At 32.7% G+C, this 15,304-nt stretch overlaps 3 protein-coding genes across 3 annotated transcripts; 1 reads left to right on the plus strand and 2 right to left on the minus strand.

Annotated features, from left to right (window-relative positions):
• LOC109708167 (protein LURP-one-related 10-like) lies at positions 2,503–4,634 on the plus strand. The gene is made up of 3 exons (XM_020229793.1): positions 2,503–2,855; positions 3,654–3,878; positions 3,987–4,634. Exons 1-3 carry the CDS (start codon positions 2,616–2,618, stop codon positions 4,191–4,193), a joined length of 672 nt encoding a protein of 223 aa, XP_020085382.1. The 5' UTR covers positions 2,503–2,615; the 3' UTR covers positions 4,194–4,634.
• On the minus strand, positions 8,368–13,523 carry LOC109707113 (putative disease resistance protein RGA4). Its single transcript, XM_020228204.1, has 2 exons — positions 11,218–13,523; positions 8,368–8,589 (listed from the first exon to the last, which is right to left on the minus strand). Exon 1 carries the CDS (start codon positions 13,305–13,307, stop codon positions 11,274–11,276), a length of 2,034 nt encoding a protein of 677 aa, XP_020083793.1. The 5' UTR covers positions 13,308–13,523; the 3' UTR covers positions 8,368–8,589; positions 11,218–11,273.
• On the minus strand, positions 13,519–14,283 carry LOC109707114 (disease resistance protein RGA2-like). Its single transcript, XM_020228205.1, has one exon. It carries the CDS (start codon positions 14,183–14,185, stop codon positions 13,532–13,534), a length of 654 nt encoding a protein of 217 aa, XP_020083794.1. The 5' UTR covers positions 14,186–14,283; the 3' UTR covers positions 13,519–13,531.

Below are 15,304 nucleotides of genomic sequence, written 5' to 3' on the forward strand. Positions count from 1 at the left end.
ATGTACACGCCTTTTTGAAATATATCAATAGTATTGCTCTTTGGAAAACTTCAAAAAGTACACCCTTTAAAGTAACGGCAGTTACTTATAATTTTTGTTCTTAAACTAAAGTACTATATTCGGTATTTAAAGAGTGATAGAGTGTAAGTAGAAGACTAAAAGATAATTAAGTGTTGCCGTAATATTTTGTTATCATTTCTAACGATAGGTCTGTATAGAAAACTAAAAGAGAAATCACAAGTGGACAAAGTGCTATTACTGTGACAATATGAATCTTTAGACTTATTCTATTTCCCTCAATTTAATCCATATAATAATGTTTTTTATTACATACAAAACCTTGCTGTTACTATTTTCGAAAAGGAGAAAAAAAAAATTCCATGAACAATGAGGTCGTATTTAGCCATCTACATTACAGTAATTTACTCTCTCCAAATTTAGAGGAGACCAACATGAAGTTGCAACTTGAAAGCTTCATTTTAATTAATTAGCTATTGATGTTATTGAACACAGTAGGGAAAAATATTGTCAAATAAAGCAATTATAGTACGCTAACGCGCAAGAGAAAATTAATGATACTATGCTTAATGTGAAGAGGAAGAGATTCTCTATGGTGGATGGTTGGTTTCTCGGAAAAGAATAAAAAACTGAATTTTCTTTTTAAATATTCCCATAAAAAATACTTTTTTAATAGTCTTTTTAATCTTTCTGATAAACAAATCAAAAAATAAAAACACTACTCTAATATTTGTAAAATCTAGAGTTTTTTTTTTCAAAAAAGCTATTTATTTTTTAAATTAAACAGACAGAAAATACTTTCTCAACGAATATTATTTTCTGAAATACTTTTCGGAAAACCTAGCATCCCCTAGTGAATTTTCTTTTTTCCTTGCACCTTTTGTGATCTCTATCTTCAAAACCCAGACATTCAAAATAGTCCTACAGTTCACACCTGATCCTTTTTTTTTTTTATTGTTTTTAATTGTTATTCTTTTTTTTAATGGTTATTCTTTTTTCTTTTTTTCCTGTGGATCCACACCTACAAAAGAACGTATCTCTTGACCAACTATCACATTGACCAAGATGCCTATTTTTAGGGCACAAACTGCCTAAGATGTTAAAACAGTAACTACGTACACAATACTAGCTATTCCTTGATCATTTAGAATATTAATTATCTATTTAGTCCAATTACTTTAGTTATTACAATTGGGTTCGGGTGCTTATCTTTTTCACTACAATCATTTCTACCAAAAAAGAAAGAAAGAAAAAGAAAATAAAACACTTATTCATTACATTCCATCGATGAACTTAGTTTACTATTGGATTAAGGTAATTTATATTTTATGACGAAATAATTTTTTGATTGAAGCATTCAGGTTAATTAGAGCTTTTATTTTTATGACTTATATACTTATTTCTTCTTTTGTATCTATCGAGAAGCTAGGCTAAATTTTTCGATGATGTTAACAACTTAAGGCTTCATTTTTGAGTTAATTAAGAATCTGTTTTTAAAATCAAAGCAAACAGATACATAAATGGATAACTTCTTAGCATCTTCTTCTTCCTTCTTTTTCATTTTTTCAGTCTAGTAAAAGCTCGTAGGGAAACTTCTTAACATCCTCAGATGTGGGATTGGAGTACCATTAATTGAAATCGACATATCAATTAGCGCGTCAATACGAATCACATTTGACTTTTGGGCCACATTCATAATATAATAAATAAATAAAATGAATAATATGCGAAATTGAAGAAGCCGAGTAAGTTGACATGAATAGGATTGAAGCCACGTGATAAAACTGTGCGTAGTTTTGTTAGTCATAATCAACAGTACGTGTGCAACTTAGGAAAATTGGAACTTTAATTTAGTGACAAAGGAAAATATAAAGATAAATTAATCCATTTTAACTTGCATATAAATCGATTATTTTCTTGATCTATGCCTCTCAGACTTTTAAGCACATCAACCGTCTAAGTCTCAATTATTTTAACTTGCATATAAATGTATTAACCGTCTAAGTCTCAATTATTTTAAGCACATCAAGTCGTCATATCGCATTATTATAATTTCTCTTTAAGAGTTGCGCGCACCATACTTGCTAGAAAGTTCTTGGTCTTATAGGATGTGATTTTTAATTAATAAAACTATTCAACTCAAAATTTTGAGACTCACTAATATATTTTAATAATTATTTGATATGAGACCATAAGCATCTAAACTCTTAGCACTTATTTCTAACTGTCACGTACACACATCTAAGTATTTATATTACTATATATTACTACTAATAAGAGAAACGGGATTCATTTTTTTTTGTTCTTTTTGTTGAAAAAAATTTGCATAAATTGACGAACGGAAAACGTGTTTATCTAATTGTCGTATACATGCTTCCTAGTTATTGAGGTTTTGACTAACTAAGAAAACATCAAGCGATAATGCTACTATAAATACTATGGTTGTTTCGTAGATCAATATTATCAACTACTATCCAATATATATATAACAAAACTAAGTAGGGTGAATAGAGAAAGAGAAAGAGAAAGAGAGTTGTGTAACCTATATACATAACAAATCCTGTTCTTAATTAGTTAATTAGTTGTTACATCAAGTAATGGATGTAGCTTCGGCAAGTTCTTCTTTGGCCATTGTAGGCCCTCAGTACTGTGCTCCATATCCACTGCAGCTCATCTTCGCCGAGAAGGCTCCCGGAGTGAAGCGTAAAAACCTCGCCGTCACCGATATCTTCGGCAATCTCATCTTCAGGACCGAGAAAGCCGGCTCGCTTTTCGCCCACCAGCGTGTAATTGTTGATGCCGCCACCGGTTATGTTATCCTCTCTGCTGAGAAGAAGGTCTCTCTCTCTTTCTCTTATAGCATTACTGCAAGAAAAATAACATTTAAGAATGCTTTTTTAGAAATTAAAAATATTTAAAAGCTTCACAAAATAGTTTATTATTATATTTGAAAGCGTTGGTAAATAAAAAGTTATCACGTATATATCGATGTTTATGCCATGCACCGGTGAGATAGATTCTGACATTTTAAACCGTCGAAAATTTTTTAAGTAGTGGTGCAATTTATCCTTCAATAAATTGATTTGATATAATAGACGTTTCATATAACAACATATTTTGAAACGATGATATTTGCTATAGTAGGAACAATTGGGAACGCTTTTCAAGTGTAGTTATAAACTTATAATGAGAATTTTCTTTAGTGATAGTACTTGCATATTATTCAAATTAAATATCGTAGCAATTTAGATACAAAATAACTGTACCAATCACTTGTACGTTGGAAATTAGGAGAACCACTATATTATGCCATGTATACTGAAAAGGTAAGATCATGTTATCCAAAAAAACTGATTAATAGAAAAAATTCAGAAATAGTCCTAACATTTATTACCATCTATATTGCAAACAAAACTAAGCCTTATAAGCTATATATGCTTCTTATTTCTTATTTTGGTGCTGATTATTGCACTTCTTCTTTGACAAAGTTATTAACTGTTACATGATGTATATAATCATCTAAGACATTGTATAAATATGTAAAGTACAATATAAAACAATCACATATATTTTTTGTGTACATATAATAGTTCTCTAATTTATTTATGCTCCAATTAATATATATATATATACAGATGATGAATCTGAATGAAGAGTGGCATGTATTCAGAGGCAACAGCTTTGACCCGAGAGATCTGTTATTCACTGTTCAAAGGACTGCGGCGGTTCAGATCAAGACCGATCTGAACGTGTTCTTGGCGACGAACATGCGAAAAGATGCGTTCGATTTCAAAGTAGAAGGAAGCTACTACATGGGCTCATGCAAGATCTCCAGCAGTGACTCCTCCGTAATCGCAGAAGTAAATATATACATATATATCTATGTATATGATCTTCAAATATTACGCTTATTATGCAGGTAATTTGAGTTCAGTAGTGCATATTACTTGTTTTCTTCTGCTACGCAGATGAGCAAGGAGGACACGAAGCTGAAGAAGGGATCCGTCGCCGTGTCCGTCGACCCCAACACCGACTTCGCTTTTGTCGCTGCGCTCATGGTGATACGCCATGAGTTCCACGTAGAGGGGAAGAAGATGATCTTCACCGCGGCGTTCTCAGGTGGCACCTCTGTTCCTGCCACCGTTGCCAAACTAGCCCTACGCCGACTCACCTAGCCGAGGCCCTCAATATTTCTTTGGAAAAATTGCATGCTTTACTAGTCCCAAACTTTAGTCGAGTTTTATGTTGGTCCTCAATTCAAGAGCTCAAGCATTTAAAAAAGTTTCACTTAAGCCCTTATATATCTTATATAAATAATTATTGGTCGCAGCTAGTTTATCTTCGTGTTTGTGTACCACAAACTTAATGGTCCAGTTTCTATGAATTTTTTTAATTTTTTTAATACTTTTCAGAAAAACCAAACAGCCCCAAAAGCTCAAGGTTAAAACTTAACCAAGAATTTGGGGACTAATGGTGTTGTTTATCCATATTTCTTTCGTAACACTGCTTAGTATAAATAAATATTTTATATTTCATGGTTCTGGGGAGGAAGGGAAATTATATATGATTCCCCCATTTGTAAATCTCAAATCTTATATTTTCGTTTGTTGCATTATAAAGGTTACATGAGGTATAAAACTTTAATTTTACTATTTAAGTTTACAGTGTTTTTAATTTATATATTTAACTTCAAAACTTTGATTGTACTATGCAATAATCTTATGAGATTTTTGAATAAATTAGAATAGTTAGTCAGATACAGTATTTGGTTGAGGGATAAAGTAGGAATAGACCATTTTATCTCTCTAATTCATCCAAACACTAGAGGGGCCGGGGACGAGTTTATTGAATACTCCTCTTATATAACAGGTTATTCTAAAATAACCCGTTAAGAAGGGAATTGTTGTTCCACCCTTTTGGTGGAATAACAATTTCTTCTCTTTATACCTCTACTAATTTAATAATAAAATATTATTAATTAATATATTATATAATATTTTATTAATTAATTAACTAAATTAATAATTAACTAATTAATTTAGTAATAAAATATTAGCTAAATTAATAATTATTTAATGTGTTCATGTAATAACTAATATCTATATTGATTAATCAATTAATATTTTGATCAATATAACTAATTAATTAATTAATTCATTAATTAATTTACTAATATATTAATTTATTAGCTTAATTGGTTAACTTATCAAATTATTTATAGTTAGTTAATTTATTAATTAACGGTACTCATGGTTAATTGATTAATGATTAATTAATTTATAATTAATTTATTAATTAGCATTTATGATTATCTAATAATATTCATAATTAATTAATTAATTAATTTATTAAATATCATTTAGTTAAAAAATAATCTATTTTTCATCCAAACGTAAAATTGATCTTATTTCTGTTTATCCCCGAAATTGTTTTTATCCTAGGAATAATCAAAAAAAAATTAGTTCCGAACCAAACAATACCATACTATGTGACAATACAACAATATTTTCTTAGATAGTAAAATAAAAAATTTTTAAGTCCATATACCTCAATTAATGATAAATCCGAGAAGACACTAACAATACTATGCTTCTTGGGGTTCCTTTTAGCTCACAATATCCGTCAACCCTTCCTCTAATAAAAATTTTCTAAAATATAAAAGTGGCATCACATCTTCTTTATTTTCAGTCAATCAAATTATGCCTCTGAGATTTATCCACCCAATCAAATTGTAACTTTGGGATTTACCCATTCCACTATGCATGATTTTTCTTTTTTTTTTAAATTATTGTATCTTTCATTCAAAAGGAGAAGTTTTATTTGTTTGAGACATCATGACACAGTACCTATGCTATATAGAAAACCACCTCCCTCTAATAATTATTAAATAAATAGAAAAGAAACTATTCCCCCACGCGTTCTATTTAATGATTAAGATTTTAAAATTAATTTATAGATGTAAGACATTGACGTCTAAAGTCTATTATTTCTCAAATGTAGATATTAATATATCTATTAAATTAAAATTAGATTTAGAAAATTATATTTATGGAATTTATTACCATTAATTACCCTATTGAATAAACAAAATATCTAAAATTTCTCCTTTTTAAACTTGGCGAATGATATTCCAACCTTATGAACTATAAAATTTTCTTAAAATCTAATTTAAAAAAAAAAGAAAAAAAGAAATCCATAAAAGAGAGAAATAATATTATTAAACATATCTTGATTAAAGGACTACATAGTAAGTATCAAAGAAAGCATGCCCAGGCAGCAAAAGTTTAAGACGAGAGAGGAAAAATATTGAAAAAGTCATTTTATTTTGATATAAATGTAGATTTAATTCTTTTTACCAATATCAAATGTTGGTAATTAAATTCTCTTAAAGGCATTAACAAATAACTGCTAATGATTTAATTATCTTTTACCGACATTTATAATTATAAATATTGCAAAAATAAGTATATACAATAATAATTTGTAAATGTCTATACCATATTTAGCAACGACCCTAATAAATGCTAATAGATTTTATATTTACCAATATTTTAAAAATATTGCTACAAATAATGTCACTATATTTTAAATTTTTATAATTATATAATTCCTTAGGACTTGAAACTATTGCAACTCTTGAGAAAAATTAGCTTTCGAGTCTTAGTTATTTTTGAAATCAAATCTAATTCAACATCGTAATATTGCAGATTAATCTAACTTTTTCTCAAGTGAACACCCTCCATGCATTCAAATTTGTAGGTTAGAAATTCAGCATCTCAGAAAAATTTTTAATAGGTGTCCAAAATATATCAATGTATTGGAGATATTTTAAGTTGCCAAAAATTTCAGTCGGCTCATTGATCTTGCAATATCCCAAAGTCAACAAGCGATATAATTAATTGGGCTGATTGAACTAGTGATTAATTGCTACATTCAAATTTGGTATAGTATTTTCAAAAATCAAAAGTGATCTCCATTTAGTATTGTGGCCTAGGCCTTTTTAATTTATTCAGTTCCATATTTTTCGCACATGCCAAATGATGGCGAACTATAGATGGTATTGCGTGATGGTATTTGCCTTGTAGCATGAAGCATTCCTCGAAAACCATGTTTGCTAGTTTGTGCATCAAATAAGGGATTACATATTTCTGATGGTTCCACTAAGTTTATTTTAAAAAAAGCCAGTTTATCAAGCTGTGCAAATAGCTAGTTTCTACTTCTACTAACCAGTTCACATTGATTGAATGGATACTACAAAAAAAAAGTGATTTAATGACATTTTATTATTGCCGTCCAATTCCAAAAAATGCTGCAGAAACTATGTGGGATTTAGATTTTATTGTTGTTATACTCGTATTGATAAATTTTTTATCGATATTTAAATTGATCGCCATCGATGTTAACTAATTACTAATATTTAACTAGTGCCGTTATAGAGATATTTATTACTAACATTATTTAAATGCTTATATTTTTTTTATAGAGATAGTTAATACTAACATTATTTAAATACTTGTATTTTTAATTATCTCTAGCACTAGTAAATACTGATAATTATTAATTATTTTATAAATATTATATAAATATTTGTATTCTATTATTAATTTCAGCATTAGCTTATGTCGATAATCCTAATTATTTTTTAAATTATTTTTCAAATAGAGATTCTATTTAAATTATAGCTTGGGCGTGTAAAAATAATATAAATGCTAATTTGCACTATAATATTTATAGGCTAAGCAATTTTATGAAATATTATTTGATTTCAGTATTTTCATGTAATAAATAATATTTATAAATAATAATTAAAAATATAAACAATTTGATAACTCATTCTCAATACAACAAATATTTTTTAAGTACATTGAACATTCAAAAAAATAGCAAAAGACTGCCAATTTTTCTCAAGCCATAATAGTAATAAGTACACAAATAATACATCTGAATATAAAAATAACCAATGATGTAAAATAGAATATTGTCATTATTAGATAACAAGCATAAATATGGTTCATATTTTCTTGCATTCCAAAATACATTTTTACTCGCGTCAGATATGTAGAAAAAATAGAACACACTAAAAGTTAGTTAAATTGAGTGAATAGTGTATATTAGATAGTAAAATCATATGACAATAATTATTCTTCCTAATTAATGACATAAGAAAATATCTTATAATAATAAATACCTACTACAAAAAATTTATGTTTTGGTGGCATCTATTATTGTTGCTAAAAGACATAAAATTGATACTAAAATTATTAGCAATATTTAGTATTTAACGTTGCCTATGTCATAGTTGGTGAATCATTTACCAACAATATTTGAGTGAAATGTTGCTAATATTAAGCATAAAGAGGCACATAACAAATGTTGCTATATAAGTAGATTTTCCAACCTTTACTAAATGCCAAAAGAAATGACAGCAGAGCAAACAAAAGTGACTCGTACACTACTTCATACTCGAATTCGTTTCGAAGAAAAGCCAACACCAAACCTTCCTTATGCTAGTCGTCACCCTTGATGTATTTTGTTCGTTGAAAATAAACCACCTCGACAAAGAAGTTTCACCTGCAATTATTAAAAAAAAAAAAGAAAGATTAACTAGTGTCTTGCAACATAATTCAAAATAAAATGACAAATTAAACAGCACAATAGATTGGAAGCGCAAAAGATTCTTTCCACAAAGAGTTCTGGGATGTTTTTTTTTTTTTTTTTGAGAAATAGGTAGCAAGTTACCTGCTTCATTCATTAAGCAACATGAATTTAGCATACAAACTGGAAGCAGCTAGGGCCTCCGAACCGAGGGAACGAGGAAAAAACAAGAGAACAAAAACCAGGTCCGTGCGACCTAGGAAACAAGTGAAAACCAAAATAAACAAAAATGGAAAAACAGAGGGCAAAGCGCAGATCTCGGGAGAGAATCAAAGTGCTCCGTTCCAGGCATCGATCAAAACGGCGACACGTTCGAGAGCCCGGGAAACATTAAGAGGTACGTCGCGGAAGCAAATGCTGTTACGCTCCGTCCAGATAACCCACCAAATTGCCGCCAACTTGGTTAAAATATTTGATCTCGTTACAGCCTCGGGAATGTCCGAGAACTGTGTCCAAAGCTGTCGTACATCCCCCTCATCCGAAACCGCCTCCACTAAGGCTCCTACTTTAAAACGGAGAAATCTGACAACGATACAGTCGTGGAAAAGGTGATCAACTGTTTCGGGTAGTAGTACACAGAACCTGCAGTGCTGCTCCACAATGCACCCTCGACGAAGCAGTCTGTCTGCCGTAGGTAATCTCTTTCGAAGTAGAATCCATATGAATACTTTGTGCTTGAGCGGGATTTTTAACCCCCAAAGTTGATCGTACAAAGTATCAATCTGTCCTCCGTCGGTGATGAATTCGTAAAGAGTTCTGGGATGTTAACTACATTTGAGGCATTACTTCCTTTAAAAACAAATCTTGACTTCCTTCGTCACCACGCTACAAACTTTTCACGTAAGATTGAAGTCCAGTGGAACAACATTCCCAAATTATGCCGTAACTTCAAAACTATACGAAAGCTAATTTGAAATATACAAAATCCTAGATTTTCACATGTCACGTACTGCTCAATAAAAGGTACTTTGTACAAAAAAAATAAAATAGAAGTATGGAATAATTGCCTATATACCTCTTATACGTTTGGAAATATCCGATTTACCCCTATTTTTTTTTTCTTTCTAAAATACCCCTCATATGTTCCACCATTATTGCAAAATACCCCCGCAGTTATCTCCTGTTAAGTTAACCTAGGTTAAACGTAAGTTAAACATCTACCACAGTTTAAAAAAATTAAAATACCAATTTTGCCCTTAACTTAAGAGCAAATAAAAAAGGTTGGTGACGGTAGAGGGGTATACTGGAAAAGACCAAAAGTCAAAACACTTTTTGTGCCCCTGACTTTAAGGGCAACTAAGAAAGACGGTAATGGTGGAAGGGTATATTTGAAAGGGCAAAATAGTAATTTTACAGAGATAACAGAATTACTTAACAGATTTTAACTCTAAGGGTATATTAGAAATAGGTTGGAACGCAGGAGGGGTATTTTCAATATTAGCCTTCTAAGAGGGGTAAATTGAAAAGTCGGAAACTTTTCAGGGGTATATAAGCAATTGCCCCAAAAGGCAGTAACCATGAATGAGGTTTGTCATCGCAGTTCCAGACGACGCAATCTGTCATTGATCAACTAAAGTAATAAAATTTTATAGGATAGCACAAGCATATAATGACATTATATAGATGAAGAGTGGCGTCCGATATACCACTGAAAGTCTGTCACCAAGAGACAATAAAGTTTAGTTAGAAAAATTCCTTTTCACCAAGAGACATTTTGTATAAGAAACTGATCCTTTTTAAGGTTATATAAGAAAGACTGATTTTTGCAGAGGTACGTATGCAAATAGATAGAGTTTGTCAAGCGCATACATGAAAATTATAATTATCCAGCTGTACGTAAGTAAATAGGTAATTATGTAGGGTTATAAAGATGCAACATCTCACATACTCAAGCATGCAAAGCACATTAATATGCCGCGGACTTGAATCATTTGGCCATTCTACTTGTGATGTATTATTTCTTTTAAACCAACTTATCCATCTTATGTAGCATTTTGTAATTTGTAGCAGTTGGAAAATTATTGGAAGGTCACTTAAAATTTATTTAGTTATATCAGATAAATTATCCTTTCTGACATATGCCAAATCTTCCTATTAAAAGGAAGCTTGAGCCAATTCTTCACCTCAATCATAATTTTATCTCTTTGCTCTTTTAGATTTTTTTTTTTTTTTTTTGAGAGAAAGCATCTTAATCATAAATCAAGCAAAACATAAGCCAACAAAAGAAGATATATCATATATGTTTCTCATCCCTCGCTTCCATATGTGAGTCGTAAAGAGTTGCTTTTAACAATATCACAACCTAGGATCAGATTTAACAATTTAGGACAAGAAAAAAATTCTAAGAGGAGAAAAAACATCATCGCACCCCCTATATTTGATGCTTAATCAAAGATCACAGAAAACAGTAAGCATGATCAAAATTTATCATTGTGATTCCAGATAATCGGACCTCTTATCAGCTAAGTTAATAAAATTGATTAAGTTGGATGTGACAGATGAGGAACGAAACATTATCTGCATGAATGATAGTGTGAGACGTACCCATTCTGAAATTCATCAGGAAACGATGCTGTTCCGTTCGCTCCATCAACAACAGATCAATCGTCAAAGCATAAGTCTTTTAAAGAGGTAGGCAAGTTCTCCTTCCGCGGCAAGATGATATGAGGACAATTACAAATTCTCAACTTTTCTAGGAAGGTCAGGCTACGTAACCAACTTGGCAGCGACTTAAGATTGGCACAACTCATAAAAGATAATACCCGGAGTGTTTTGAAAATTTGCAACCATTCCTCATCCTCTCCAACAAACATCACAGATTCACAAGATTCCCAGATTGCAAGATTTAAGGAATGATTTGAGGAAGAGGAAAATAAATTTCTTAGAGACAGAAGTTGAAGAAGGGCAGTGTTGTCAATGGTCAGCTCGAGCAGTGGCATACCCTTCTGCTGCTCTTTCGTGTCAGAGAATGACTCTGATTCAGCGAGATGGGGACACTTCAGAATAGTCAACTCTTGCAGAGACGTGAGAGCCTCTAATCCACTTAAAGACCTTAGCTCTGGACATTCGCTAATATATAAGCACTTGAGAGCTCTCAGATGATGGAACACTTGCCCGGTGAGGGATTCTATGTGTGGACAGCACCATATGTTTAAGAACATGAGATGGCTTAGGTACTGTAGGCAGCCGGGAAGTGATTCACCAAGATAACCACATGAATCTAGAGTCAATCTTTTGATGGAGGATGGTAAGACCATTTTCCTTGGGCAAGGGAAGTTGGGGCAGTCTGTTATATCCAAGAACTCGAGAAAGATAAAGCCCCCAAAACTTTCCACTGGCAGGGAAACTAGCTCTGTACAATGTTTGATGCATATTGATTTTACAGCCGGTAGGTGGTGAGGTGACAACTGTGCAAGACTTGCAAGTTTTGGGCACAATCGAATGGATAACATAGAGAGGGATGACATTATGCCTTTGTTGCACTTTTGTCCACTTATGCGCTTGTCGGTTGAACCTTCATCCCACAGTATGGGAAGTGAGCGCAAGCCCACATTTACCAACTCTAACACTCTGAGGGAAGGCGGGAGGCAAGATAAATTCAAAAGATTGGGGCAATGTTGAATAGAGAGTTTAACCAAGCAAGGCAACATCTGTGTACATAGCCAACTGGGAGGTAGCATACCTCTATACCATCTGATTTCCAGCTCTTTCAGTTTCGAATGTGGCCGGAGAGCCTCAAGCACCTCCTCATCCATAGCAAAGTAGCTGCTGCATCTCGATCTAGCATTTCTACTAAGAGACCATTCAAGGACCAACTCATTAAGGTACTCCTTGTTGTCCAACTTAGCCTGGTAAGCATCTTCCACACTCTCAACATTCTCAAGATTTTTGACTACCAAACTTCGATGAAGCTGAGTCAAATCCTTTAATTCTCCAATACCATGCCCGTCCTCCTTTAGAACTTCAAAACATGGCAATTCCTGAAGAGAAGTCAGCTTCCCAATCTCAGTTATCGCTGAAAACATATTTGATTCAATATCAATATGCCGCAAGTTGATCAGATTGGCAAAACCATCAGGAAAACCCTCAAATCTGCACCCCTTTATGAACAAAAACAGCATATTATGAAGGCAACAAAAGGACTTAGGTAACCTTCTAATACCAGTATAAGATATGTCAAGGTACCGGAGCTGCTTTAAATTGCCTATACTATCAGGTAGCTCTTCAATCTCACAAGTGTTCAGATCCAACAATTGAATATTTGTGAGCTGTTGAAACCAGCAATGAATTACGGACCTCAAATCAAGTTCAATATTCTTCATTATCGTAAGTGAAAGCAACTTATTATAGCTACCTACGCCTGCTAACTTTCCAGGTTCGAGGTTTTTGGTACATATTGATAGATGGCGAACAGTAGAAGGGATACTATGTTGAAATTCACCATCTTCTATCCTGGCACATTTGTCTATTGAAACAGATTCTGCCAGATCATGCATCATATCATGGATTACATAATATTGATGGTTCAACCGGGATCGCTCAAAGAAGGACCTACTTGCCAAGTCATGAAAGTAGGTCGTTGCCAGATCTTCCATTCGCACGTTTCCTTGAGATGCAACGAAGCCCAGAGCCATCCAACTAAAGACTAGGTCATCTTGTCCGAATATGTAATCCTTGGGAAAGATTGAGCAAAATGAAAAGCATCGCCTCAGACGTGCTGGCAGATATCGATAGCCCAATCGGAGGACTGGCAGAATGTCATATCCCCCGTGTGATAGTGCCCAAATATGATTGTTGATCGTTCTCCAATGTCCAGCATCTATTTTCGAGTTCAAAAGGCCCCCGATAAGTTTTGCTGCTAATGGAGATCCCTGTAACTTGGCGGCAACCCTCCTACCAATGCCCTCCAACTCCGGATGATTTCTGACTTTGTAAGATCAGATGCTTGCGATATGACATCATCCGTCAAACCTACCAGAAAGATTGGATATGATGTATCCAATTGGTTAGCAATCTCTAGAGACCGAGCAGTCACAAAAAGTATGCTTCCTTGAAGCCCGTGATTCAGCGCCACATAGAGCTTCTGCCATTCGCTACTATCTATAATCCGCACATCATCAAGGACCAGAACAAACCTTCTTGACATCATCTTCCCCTTTAGGATCAATTGAAGAGAGTCTAAATCGGTGAGGATGGATTGTTTCTCCTCGGTGCCAGACTCTGTTATTATCTCTTTGATCAGCTGTTTCACATCAAGGGACTCAGAAGCACAAACCCAAATTTTCAGCTCAAAGTGCTTCTGCACCCGTGGATCATTGTACACAAGCTTAGCCAAAGCAGTCTTTCCTACCCCTTCATCGCCGACTATAGACAGAACGGAAAAGTTGGATTTGCTAGATCCAGATCCATCAGCACTCCTCAGCAGCAGTTGTATTAGAGACTCCTTCTCTTCGTTGCCAAACACTTGAGGCTTAATTGAGGAGACGATCGTGTCCCCTTCCACCGACAGCATCTTGTTAGAAATCCGCCACTTATACCAGTACCAGATTTGCTCCTGTACCAATAAAATACTTCACGATTTATATGGTTCGACTGTCGACGGAAAACGATATAAAAATTTTTATTAACGTCGAAAGACGAAATACAAAAATATCTCTTAAAAAAAAAAAAAATCCCGAAACCAAAGTATAGTCAAGCAGAACGTAGAAGTCCGCACAAATATCTCGCGGCTCGGCTGACCAAAGGCAATGTACGGCTCGTCTCCCTGCAATGCGCGCTGTGCCGCCGCTGCCACGAGACCACCGGCACCAACAGCACAGACGGCTTGGAATTTAATTAAGGACTTAATTAATTTTCTCATGCGGCCCTACATCTCATATATATATATATATAATGTAAGATTTCAAACTTTAGTCTAATTCTAATCCTATTTGAATTAGACTCTTACTCATACTCCGCTTGTCCAAATTAAATTTAAATTATATCATGTTCTAATTAAAATAGGATTTAACTTCCTTAGATAACTACAAATTTGAACCAAAATCTAAAATATAAATTTACCTTATATACATTATAAAAAAGATAATATTTTTTATTAATATTTTTTAAATTTTCAGTATTTAAAAGGCTAAATTATTCTAATAATTTTATTTAAAATTTAATTAAACTTAACAATTTGGATTGCTAGTATCTATTCTATAATCTAACAAAAAGTTAAAATTAGGGGATTTATTTCAAATTGCCGAAAAGGTGAGTGTATCCTTTATCCGATGAAAATTGATTGGAGTAAAAAGAAAATATTACATACACCTGATGCATATTAACACTCTATACACCATAATAAATTATATTAGGTGACCAATATTGTAATATTAAATTTTAATCAAATATATCTAATCTATAAGGTTTAGTAATTAAAATTATATTTAATAAATAAGATTTTAAAATCTTCATTAAACGGCTTTAGGATGTGATGTATGTACATATATATACACCCGGTATAGAGAATAATATAATAGAGTCGCTCATAATTTCAAAAGAGAGATGATGAGTTTTTCCTTGTACCTAGTGTATACTAATATTCCATACACCGTACAAAATATTAGATTATGGATAAATTATATGATAATTA

Source organism: Ananas comosus, linkage group 3 (assembly GCF_001540865.1).
Source record: "Ananas comosus cultivar F153 linkage group 3, ASM154086v1, whole genome shotgun sequence".
Classification (NCBI taxonomy): Eukaryota; Viridiplantae; Streptophyta; class Magnoliopsida; order Poales; family Bromeliaceae; genus Ananas; species Ananas comosus.